The sequence below is a fragment of the Myripristis murdjan genome, chromosome 15, assembly GCF_902150065.1.
Source record: "Myripristis murdjan chromosome 15, fMyrMur1.1, whole genome shotgun sequence".
Taxonomy (NCBI): domain Eukaryota; kingdom Metazoa; phylum Chordata; class Actinopteri; order Holocentriformes; family Holocentridae; genus Myripristis; species Myripristis murdjan.
In genome coordinates, this window is record NC_043994.1 from 14,395,456 (window position 1) to 14,407,839 (window position 12,384).

Sequence of the window (12,384 nt, forward strand, 5' to 3'; positions counted from 1 at the left end):
GTGACTACATGTATCTAAAACCTGAGTGGACAGGAAATACCCTAATTTTTTCATGATTGATAGATCAAATTGCAGGTTGATCGTGCCTGAAATCTACAGAGAGCCTTTAAGTGACTTTGACATACTTTGCCTGAGGAGTGTCAAATGAGCCACAGCATGATCTGGATGTGACAGGCGGATGATGTGATTTGAATTTCATCACAGCAGAGCAGTAACTCTCTTATAGTGATGCAGTGGTGCTTTCTTTTATTTTTTCTTTCTGGCTTTCTTGTTCCATTCCCACCCCAACCTTCCACCCTTGCCCTCCAAGCTTCCTTCCTTTCTTCCTTCCTTCCTTGGTTTTATTCAAGCAAAATATTAAGTCTATGGAATAAATCCCTGACCATTTCAAACCATGAAACTCGAATCCATCAGATATCGCGAAACGGTGTTGATGATAATGATGAAACACGGAGTTGAAAACCCCTTAACCCCATCATCCATCTTTTCACAGCACACTTTCCCCTCACTGTCCTTTAGGGGGCGCAGTAGCGTCGCTGCAGCCTGCTGAGCGTGACTCCTCTTCTTCGGTGGTGCTCTTGCCATGTTTGCGGAAGTGAGGTGTATAAACCTCTTTAGCAGCTAGCCAGTCGCTTGTCCCTTTATTGTGTATGTTTCATCTCTTACAGTAAAAGATGAATCTGCCAAAGGGACCAGACTCTTTGTGCTTCGACAAGGACGTTTTTATGAAGGTGAGAATCTAATTAGTTAACGTTGCGTTTAGTTTTTATGCTAAGTTAGCAGCCTAGCTAGCTGACGTTTAGCTGTTGGCACTGGCTGCTGGTTACCTTGTTAAACCTTACCTGATTTATAGACGATGTAGCTGCTTCATTTATGGAGCCTATGGATATGAATCACAGTCACAGCTAATTATCGATGCTGTCGGAATATAAAATGTATTGAGTCTGATTGAAAATATCAGTAAAGTTTAACCAGATGATGAGCCTGTTTAGCTGGTGTAGTAAAACTTTGGTCACTTTGTGCAGTGAACTGTCTAAGTCTGTGTGCATTTCTCCTCTAAAGCCTCTGTCTGTGTCTGTAACACAGCTAGTCTCTCTTAGTGATGCATCTCACTGTGTACATGGCTGATCAGTAGGCTCTGTCACTGTGTGTGTGTGTGTGTGTGTGTGTGTGTGTGCTGCTGTGTCCTGTCCTGTCTGTCTCACACCACTGCCTCCCCCACACTCCCTCTCCTATTCCTTAGGATGATTTCGACGTCGACCAGTTTGTGTCGGAGTGTCGGAAGCAGGTCCAACTGGAGGAGATGAGAGAGGACCTGGAGCTCTACTACAAGCTGTTGAAGACAGCCATGGTGGAGCTCATTAACAAGGACTACGCTGACTTTGTTAACCTCTCCACCAACCTGGTGAGTGGGCAGTATGGGTGCCTTACCTCATCATGTCTCATCACTGTTGAAAACATGTCATCTATATGTGGGCTGGACGATATAGACAAAATCAAATATCATGATATCTTTGACCAAATACTTCGATATCAGTATTGTGATGATATTGTAAGGATGGCTGTTGGTGCTTTCATAAGATATTTAAACATGAGATTTTTGACAAACACTCACTAGTAACGTGAATATGATAGCCAAACAGGGAGAGACAAATAATAAAACAGCTACAACAGGCTAATAAGTTCAGAGAATTGCATTGCAATTTGAGGGGAGCACACCACCGCCTGTACACTTTTGTAAATAAATCTTTAAGTGTCATGTAGACTATTTCTAAAGTCCAGCCTCCCTCTGCTTCCTTTTGACAGGTTGGGATGGACAAAGCTCTCAATCAGCTGTCTGTGCCTCTGGGTCAGTTGCGAGAGGAGGTTATGGTGTGTATTTCCTGCACTCACATGTCTGACCTCATGACTGCCATAATGTGGGTAAACATGTCAGCTAACTGCTTTGTGTTGCAGAGCCTGCGTTCCTGTGTGAGTGAGGTGATTCAGGCCATAGACAACCAGCTGTCCAAACAGGATGATCTGCAGAAGAAAAAGGTTTGGCTCCTCAAATGTTGTCATTGGATGGACCATTTGATGTATTATTTTTAATTCATCTGTAAATACACTGCTATGCCCTGTGACTGGTTAGCTGTAGACCCAGAAAGACCCGCCTGTTATTGAATTATTTCATCCTATTTAAGTGTAGTCAGACTGTTTCAAGCACATAAAAACTTGTAACAGGAGACAGCCTCCAACTGTATGGGTCAGTCTGGATTGAAGTAACCTGCTGTAGGGATCGCTTAAGTGTCATATCAACTTATCTGGTCACCAGGTGTGTGTGCTGAGGCTGATCCAGGTGGTGCGCTCAGTGGAGAAGATTGAGAAAATTCTCCACTCGCAAAACTCCAAGGAATCCAGCTCTCTGGAGATCAGCAGGTAGGAAACAGACTGACTGTACAGCGATACCATTGGTAATCACTGGGTAGATTCTTTTAGCAGATGTGTATGGGCAATATTTGCAAACAGATGTATTTCAATATCAAGTCTTAGCAGAGTGTCTATATCTGGATTTAGGAAAAATGGAATTTGGTGATACAAAACCCCTCTGTAGTAAAATGCTGGAATAGGTTATTATGACATTGAGTATTTATTTATTTATTATTTCATTTGCCCAAGCATATTTTTCAATAATAATGATTGGAGCACTGTATCCCTGTGCTAAATAAATGTCTGTACCACTTTCATGCAGCACCACAGAGACTTTGGCTGAGTGCTTCAGTACATCATAAATTCACATTATGAGTTTGGTCATTGCAGGAAGGTTGCACTTAATGTGTGTGTGTGTGTGTGTGTGTGTGTGCGCGTGTGTGCGCGTGTGTGTGTGTGCGCCTACAGTCCTCTGTTGGCAGGCCAGATCCTTGAGAGGATCGCTACAGAATTTAACCAGCTGCAGTTTCATGCTGTACAGAGCAAAGGCATGCCGCTTCTGGACAAAGTCAGACCTGTAAGTGTGTCAGTCAGCCAACTATACATCTCATGATTATCTGACAATGACTTGCTGCTTTCTTACACTCCTGATGGTTAATACTAAAGGCATCTCTTCTCTGCAAACAGTATTAACAATGGCATCACTGCTGCCATTTATTGAACAGAAAATAGAAGGACCATCATCCTAATTTCATGATGCAGCTCTTTGTGTAAGAGCCATACTAAAAGTGTTTCAATACTTAGAAATTCTCAATCTTTTCACCTCCCATCATTTATATCATTCATGACTGAAGTGGTTTTGATATGCATAATTTATAAGCGATCCTACTTTTCAGCATGATTCAGGAGTCTAGTCTGTCGATGTCCTTGAGTGAGAACGTGGTCCTGATATTTTGGATACCGTATACAGCTACACATGTGAGGCTCTGCATGCCTGATGGGGTGTTTGTCGTCTTGCAGCGTATTGCAGGCATCACCTCCATGCTGCAGCAGTCTCTGGAGGGCCTGCTGATAGAGGGTCTGCAGACGTCCAACGTAGACATGGTGCGCCACTGCCTCAGGACGTACGCCACCATCGATAAGACCCGAGACGCTGAGGCTCTGGTGGGACAGGTGCTGGTCAAACCATACATGGACCAGGTAAGCACCGCATGCTTTGTGAAGACATAAACTAACAGATGTCTGAGTCAACAAAGATAATGCTGTCAAAGACTGAAAGCGTGTCGGTCAAATACAACTATACAAGTCACATGCTGTTGGTCACTAGTGCTGAAAACATTAGTCGATTAACCAGTTAGCTGAATGACTGAAAAGTAATCAGTCATAATTTCAAGTTTTAGTAAAAATTCCAAATATTTGTTGGTCACAGCTTCACTAAGATGCTAAGATTTCCTTGTTCTTGTCCATTCATATAATATAATGTTAATACTTTTTTAGGGGCCTGCCTGCCAGACTAAGAAAGGAACCTGAAGATGTGACTTTGAGTTCTGCTAACTTCCCACTCTGCATGAGTAGTTGATTAATTGAAAAAATGATTAGGGTTAGATCGGCAGTGAAAATAAGCACATAATATCACAGTAAGGTCATTTGTAAGTAGCAGTATGTTATATTTAATTCACAAAAATAGCGATAATCAAATAAAAGTATAGCAGTCATCTAAAGTTATAACAGAAACTTCTAGCCCCATGAACTCATATAATAAACTAAAAGGATTTAATGCTTGTATAGAGATTGCACTTGCTAAATAAAGTGCGACTAAAATGCAGCCAAAATATAGCCCACTGAGACGTACACACAAAGAACTTTAACACAAAGGAGCATTATTATTATTTGCATAGGCTGAAAAGAGGAATAAAAACATTTCTGCTGTCCTCTCCTCTCCTCTGCAGGTCATAGTGGAAGAGTTGGTGAAGTCCAATCCGAACGGCCTCCAGCTCATGTATTCTCGACTGCTGGAGTTTGTCCCTCACCACTGTCGGCTGCTCAGAGAGGTGACGGGAGGAGCCGTATCCAGGTATTAACGCAGATCATCTTACTTGAAAAGAGGGATGTTCATATCATTAGTTTTTCTCTCACTGCTGACAGCAAAACTATGATGATGAGTTGTTGCCTTTTGCTCACCAGACATGAACATGGGTGTGTATGGGGCCAAGTGTCCCAAAGCTGATAAAGCAGTTAATTTGTGCTTTGAAGCACAATAACAAAGTGGTTAGTTTCAACTATAAAGTGCTTTTGAGCAGCAAAACCAGGCTTTATTGGTGTTTCAACATAATTGCTGCACTTCATTCATGTCACAAATTTGTTTTGTTCCCATAATGAGAATCAGCTTCATGACTTCTAATGGCTCCACATGATTTTTCAAGCATAACAAAGAGCCACATCTTTTGTTTTTTTTTGTTACTTAACATAACAAAGAACAAAAGATGAAACACAGCCGTGCTCCTCCATGGTGCGGCCTGATGAAGAGAAAACAATAATGCTTGAATTACGTGTCAATGTTCCCTTTGGCCTCAGTGACAAAGCAGATATCGTGCCGGGCTACGATTTCCTGGTGAACTCTGTGTGGCCAGAAATCATCCGAGGGATAGAGGACAGGATGGCCTTCCTCTTCAACCCTGGAAATCCTGACATATTTTATGAGGTACTGCAACACGGAGACTGTTGATGTGTGTGCGCCTGTACGAGCCTGTCAAAATTTTATGAGTTTAATTTTATTACTGTAAGTTTATCTTAATGTTACAGAACTGAAAAGGCAGTGCAGTAGTTTGCATTTTAACTCTGCCTCTGCTGAATCTGTTCACATGCTGGATGTACATATAGCATGCAAACCTCGGCATTTACTACAGTGTTTTTAATCTCATCTGTGTTTGAATGCATTTGTGCGTCTTGCTTGTCTTCTCTCCCAGCGGTATAGTGTGAGTATGGATTTTGTGCGGAGGTTTGAGCGCCAGTGCAGTTCACAGGCCAGTGTGAAGAGGCTGAGAGTGCACCCGTCATACACCAGCTTTCATAACAAGTGGAACCTTCCTGTCTACTTTCAGCTGCGGTGCGTATTACTTTAGTATGCGCTACACCCTACACACTCCAGCCTACACCTCAGATCACAGACACACAACACAATATCCCTCCTACACCAGTCTGAATGGCAGGGGAGACTTATTATACTCTGCAGGCTATGCTCTGAAACAGTAAGACTCTCATTCCAAAATGCTTTATTTCTTTGTGTCTTAAAGTGGGAATTACGCCCTCTACAGTGTTGTCATTTTATTTACGGCTCATTGTAAGTCACGCCAAATGTCAGAAATTGTATATTGTTAGTTTTGAATTTATGCCAGCACCATTTTACCAGAGCAAGCACCATATTTATTGATGTTCTTGTTTTGGTATCAAACCCTTCATGAATATAGAACTTCAGCATCCATGTCCAATGAATTTTTTATGTAAGTTTGTTTAACAATGGGAAGAGAATAGGCTTTAATCTTCTCTTCTGGTGCACGGCTTTGAAATTCATCATCTCAGTTACCTTAAATGAATTCAGTCAGATATTATTCGAGGGTGCGGTGGGGGGATTTCTGTTTTAGTGCAGAGTTTAAGAAGAATTTAGCAGTCTGGATGTAAGGCCTCCAGGGAGGAGCCAGACTGGAGTTGCACTTTGCCTGTCAGCATTATTTCAGAAAAACTGGGTCATCTAAAGCTGATAACTTGAACAATGCCCTATTTTTTGGTGTTTTGGAAAAGTGAATATGGATTGCTGTTTCATATTGAACAGGGAGCAATATGTAAATCGAGGCAGTCGAAGGCAGCCTTATACCAGCCACAGCCCATAAACATGACAGTAACCCTTGACTGATTGGACATTGATCTGTGATCTGAAATAACTGGGAAGTTGGACACTGTGTCTTCTGCTGTTTGTCAACCACCCGCTGCCTCCTAAACACACACACACAAACACAGTAAAGTACACAAAACAGATTCACCATAAGCACGTCAAGATTAGATCCACATGTCCATTTCACAATACAAACATCCTGTACAGCTCAGACTTTTTGGAAGGTCCATCACTGCGAGTAAAACTTACTGTTTTTTATGTCATGAACACAGACTGTTTTGTTAACGCTGTTCCCTCCCCCCCTCTCGCTAACTCTGTGTCTCAATCCCTCCGCTGTCTCAGGTACAAGGAAATAGCAGGAAGTTTGGAAAATGCCATAAATGATGGATTAGTGGCAGCTCCAGGTACGCATTTACCCCCTCTTGTGACCACTGTAGAGAATTAATGAGTCTGGATGTAATGACTGCCCTATCCTACTACCTGTATGAACTTTTTATGTGTGTGTGTGTGTATGTGTGTGTGTGCTTTCGTCTGCAGCGGGCAGTGCGTACCACCTGCAGGTGTCTGATGTGTTGTGGTCCTGCCTCGTGAGGTGTTGGTCAGACAAAGTGTACCTGTCCCCTCTGGCCCATCGCTTCTGGAAGCTCACGCTGCAGCTGTACTCAAGATACGCCAAGTTCCTCAACGAGGTAAACTACAGCGGGCTGGTTTTAAAAATTTTTCACTGTTTTATTAATGCATTGAAAATCTATTAAATTATTGAAGTTGGTAAAAAATTCCTGCCTAAAAATATTTACACCATTTAAAAACAATGCATTTTCAATTTCACATTGTGTTTCTGATGCTGTTTTGTAGTTTAATATTGTATTTTTGTTATTCCATAGAGACCTATGTAAGTCACCAATCCATATTTTAAACAGTGTTCATAATTTAAGGTGGAATTTTCATTTAACACACACACAGTGTCTGCTGGTGTTTAAAAGTCTTAAAGTGTCTTAAATTCAATTTTGTAAATTTCAGCATTTAAATGTCATCAGATAGTCTTACATTTGAATCTATGAGGTCTTCATTTCAACATAAACTTCTTATCTAATTCTCTTTATCCATCTATTTTGTCAAAATTTGTCAAGTTCTTCTGCGTCAGAGTTAACCTATGACACACTAAGACTACTGCTGAACCTGGTTTAATAGAGTCATGTAATTAATCACACATTCCTACGTAAAACTGAAACGATGATTTGTTCCATTTCATTAACATTGTTTTAAAAAGGTCTCTTATAGCTGTAGACACCCCGCAAGAGCAACAAAGCCAAAGCAGCGTCTTCATCCAAATGCAGAGCCTGGTTACTTGCTGGTCGTGCTTGTTCTTGTTGCACATCTTGATCGCTGTCCTGACAGGTGCTGACCAAGATTCCGCCCCCTGAGGTGACTAAAGAGCCAACCAGGCCCCTGCCTAGCTCCGCCTCCTCCACCTCCAGTCGAACCTCATTGGATGAGGCTGGCAGTGAGAGCGGAAGTCCCACCTCCCTGTCCACCAAGCAGCTGGTCTACATTGCAGCTGACATCCAAAAACTGCAGGAGCAGGTACACACAAACACACACCAGGATATTTAACACATATATTATGTCACACACCTAAATGAAGGGTTTAGACAGGTTGGTTTTGACCCAAACCTCAATTTTACATGTATTAAAGAGCCCGTTTTGACATGTTTATAATGGTTTCTCTCATGTTTTGATTGTGTTTTAATTTTTATGCTGACATTTTGCTTGTTGTTTTCTTAGATACCAGAGATGTCGGAGATGGTCAGACAAAGGCTGGAAGCTATCGGATTCAAAAATTTTGCTATTGTGGAAGGTAAGTTACATAAGCATAGAGCTAGGGAAGTTGCTGATCGTTTTATTACCCTTGCAGCATATGATCTATCTTACCGCTCAAACTTTTGTCAGTCAGAAAGAAGCATTTTCATACATCTTTTGCAAAGTGTCTGGGGTTTACCTCAACAGAAACGGTAACGTGTGGAATCTCATATCTTTTTGGAGGACATTTTTCTAATCCTTCACCACAGTATATCCCACATGGTCTTATTTTTGTGGAAAACATGCAGAAGGGAAGGCTCCTGGCACTGTGCACACTGTTGGTGTTGACTGTCATTCAAAAAAAAAAAACAACAACAGACTTTAACACACTCCACACTCCCAGCAGACCCCTGAGCAGGGTATATTCTAAGAGAAAATTTCAGTCGCAAAATATAATGATGCTTTTGCCGAATCATTGAGCTGTATCCCTCTCCTCCACAGTAGAATAAACCAGGCTAACGTGTGTACTGGTGCTCTCCTCCCTGTCAGATGCTCTGGCGGACTCTAAAGCCTGTCTGTCCGGCAGCGTCCCCACTCTCAACACCAGGATGACCCAGCATCTGACTGAGCGGTGCTGCCGCTTCCTCAAGAGTGCCTCTGAGGTTCCTCGCCTCTACCGAAGGACCAATAAGGTGGGCGAAGTTGTAGTGTCCACACACCGGCGTTTGTCATATATGACAGCATAGCCACAAATGTGATAGCATGCCACATTAAAACAAATGCTGTTGGGATATTTGGTCATCTTTTGATCCATAACATTTTACCTGTTAAATATTTAATGTTTCAGTGGACATAATTCTAAGTATTTTTTCATTTACATGTTCTCTTACAGGAAATACAAAGCTGTAATATACAGAGTAATCAAACAGTGTCTTTGGTTTGATTATGCTCTACGTGTACTATGTACTGTTTCTTAATTTTAAACAGTTTTTATTTTAATCATATTTTTTCTCACTTGAGTATATTATTAATATTTATTTCCAGTTTTCCATCAGTGAGAGTCTCTCTGTTGGATTTTTCCCTTTTTGGGCCAGTGTGCAGATGCTTTTCATCAGTCCTCAGTTTATTCTTTTGGAAATGACTCACCTGTAGTAAATTTTATGTTTTAGACTCTTTGTAAAGAAAGTAAAGTGCCCTGAATAGACCTACATTGTTGGCATCATCCTAAACATGGGCAAAAATTTGATTTGGATGTCTTTGCTACCAACAAATTTGTTACTTTCCTGATATCACATTGCACGTGCTTCCTGGTCAGGATCTGCCGGTGCGAGCGTCAGCGTACATGGACAACGCCTTGCGTCCGCTACATCAGCTGCTGACTGACTCAACGGGACTGGTCACTCCTTCTACAGCACAGGAATGGCTGCGAGTTACATTGTCAGACTGCACACAGAGGTGACCCTGCACACACACACACACACACACACACACACACCAGCAACATCAGTAATCACCACAGTTGAGTGAAATCGTCCTCTGTTGGGACTGGTTGAGTAGATAGCCATAGGTTGTGTTGTGTGTGTATTGTGTCACATTTTAGCCTTTTCAGAGGGTGTTTTAAATGCTAGAATATAGTTAATAAATAATAAATATTATATTTTATTTTCATCATTATAGGACCGAAGCTGACGGTGTGGTTGTATTTCTTTCTTCAGCATCGTTTCCTATCTCGTACTTCTGTGTGCAGGTATTATGAGACCATCTCAGAGGTGCTGAGCTCAGTGAGGAAGATGGAGGAGAGTCTGAAGCGGCTAAAGCAGGCCAGGAAAGGTGCAGCCACCACAACCACAGCAGCAGCGAACGGGGGACCCACAGACGACAGCAAGATCCGCCTGCAGCTGGCACTGGACGTGGAGTACCTGGGTGAACAGGTACTGAGTCATAAGCACACATAACACAGGCACAGACACAGACACATCAATCAGTCAAATAATTAATCAAAACTTTTTTCAGAATGTACTCTATAGTTAATCAAAATTTAGTTAGCACATTTCATACAGTCAAATGTAAAGCAATGTGCTTTATAGGTTAAGAAAATATAGAATTCAAGGAAGTGAAAAGACAATAGAGCCCAATTATAGGAACAAACCCCCGTATTTATCATATTTCTGCATAGGAATGAATGCTTAAGCTTATATGGGTTAACACTTGTGATTCAAGACTGCTAAATAAATACATAAACAACATGAAATTAAAAATAGTAATAGTAGGCTATGTAAACATTGATATTGGGATTAAAATACACTTAAACTTGAAATTAATGAAATTTTAAAGTTCTTCAAAAGGCAGTGAGTTAAAAAAAAAAAAAACAACAAAAAAACAAACCATGGACATAAAGTAACTTTTTGTTTGTTAGACCTTAGACATCTGAGATAACTTCCGGTTAATTTGCATCAGTTGGCCTTGAGCAGGAACACAAAAACTTGCAGTTACAATAAAAACATACTATGACAATAACAATAGATAGATAGATAGATAGATAGGACTTTATTGTCATTATACTTGGCAAGGCCCCCAAAAAGTACAGGTTATCATAAAATGAGGTAAAATTATAGAGTCATTTGAAGTGTGTTTGTTTCTCCTCCTCAGATCCAGAAGATGGGTCTCCAGCCAGGCGACATCTCCATGTTCTCCACGCTGATGGATCTGGTGCAGGAGGCCCGAGAGCTGGCTGAACAGAACCAGTAGAGCCACTGAACCCACAGCAACTAAAACACTTTAACATGCTGGGCTCATTGGTCCAAGCACACCTGGTCTGTGATACTGCAGAACATCCCGTCAACTTCCTGCAGTACAAGACTTAGTGGGACTTTTAATGCCTGGATGAATCAAACCAATAAACATTAGGCCTTAGGCACAAGATCTGTGCTTTTAGCCAAATCCTGTCAGTGACATTGGCACCCCCCCTAATTTTCTTTGACTAAAACTAAAACTCATTCACCAACGTATGAAGGCTTCATTTTTGTTTCTTTTAAATTATATTTTTGGGAAAGATTGCACAATACACTGAAGTAAAATATATATTAATATGTATATTTATTATTTGAAGCCCAATAAACCTTACAAAAAAGTAATTTGGGTATCAAGCAGATTGTAAAGACCTGACAGGACTGGAGAACGTTTTTTTTTTTGTTTGTTTTGTTTTGTTTTTTTTGTTTTTTTGACACTACTGTATTTTTGTTCGCCTCCTCTACACATTTCTCTGTTTAGGTTTTAAGTCAGCCATTTTTTCTTTGGTGTTCAGAGACGTCAGAGGTTCATAACACACCAGGAGCCGTCGAGCTCTGCCAGCCACTGTGGGTCATGTTGTCAATTCTGGGTGTAAACACGAGAGGAACTCCTGTCTTAAGGTGTTTTCAGGGTCACAGTTGACTGTATATGGGCAAATTTTCACATGGGAGATTGGGATTGTGGTATTTCTGATAGAGATGGTACTTTTTATACGGCGACTAGAAGTTTGGGAAATTATCGTTCTTTGCAAAATGACTGTGATGCTGAAGGTATTGTGTGCACTGTCCAATACAGATGTTTGTTTTGGTGATATATGGCCAAAAGAGATCTTGGGTAAACATGGTGCGTTTCAAATGTAAGAGTTCTATGGAGTGAATGTAAAACAAACAACAACAAAATCCAACCAACTCTTTCTGTCTCTTCACTGTTACCTGTTGAAGGATGAATTTCAAATAGCGGAGACAGCTAGTGTGAATGGTGTCCATTTCTATTAAAAACCAAGGTGTAATATAATGCTATTAACAGAATGAACTTGGTAATAAAATTTAAAAAAAATCACCTTAGGTATAATGTGTAATTTATTTGGGAGCCCCTGTAACTCAGGAGATTACAGCGAGGGGAAAGCAGTTATTTCATTAGCTACGTGTATGACAAGAATTTGGTTTTTGATTATCTGGCCTCTACACTTCTAATGTCCTTCAGAGGTTCTCCTGAATCACGATTGGTCCTGTGTTGGAAAGTGGAGGGTGGAGCACAGGAGTGGTGAAGTCTTTTCTAGGTGGCACAAGAAGTGCAAGGCAGCAAGGCTGGAATCCATATTTTATTTTAATTCACACATTTCTTCCCAATATGTCCAAGCACTGGAGTAATCAGTCGCCCTCATATGACCTGCATTTGCTTCTTCTGATCTGTCTCTTTTTGCTCGTAGCTGTGATGATCTAGTTTTTTCCCATGTGGGTCATTAAAGTCTAATTACAGATTTCATAAAATTCAAT

At 40.9% G+C, this 12,384-nt stretch overlaps 1 protein-coding gene across 1 annotated transcript; it reads left to right on the forward strand.

The window, feature by feature from the left end:
* The first annotated feature begins 590 nt into the window (after positions 1-590).
* On the forward strand, positions 591-11,936 carry cog2 (component of oligomeric golgi complex 2). Its single transcript, XM_030070919.1, has 18 exons — positions 591-731; positions 1,244-1,405; positions 1,807-1,872; positions 1,957-2,037; positions 2,315-2,418; positions 2,878-2,986; positions 3,430-3,609; positions 4,359-4,483; positions 4,984-5,110; positions 5,376-5,515; positions 6,641-6,702; positions 6,836-6,987; positions 7,697-7,882; positions 8,084-8,156; positions 8,648-8,790; positions 9,414-9,553; positions 9,846-10,029; positions 10,748-11,936. The coding sequence occupies exons 1-18, from the start codon at positions 675-677 to the stop codon at positions 10,844-10,846; spliced, it is 2,190 nt and encodes a 729-aa protein (XP_029926779.1). The 5' UTR covers positions 591-674; the 3' UTR covers positions 10,847-11,936.
* The last annotated feature ends 448 nt before the right edge of the window (positions 11,937-12,384 follow it).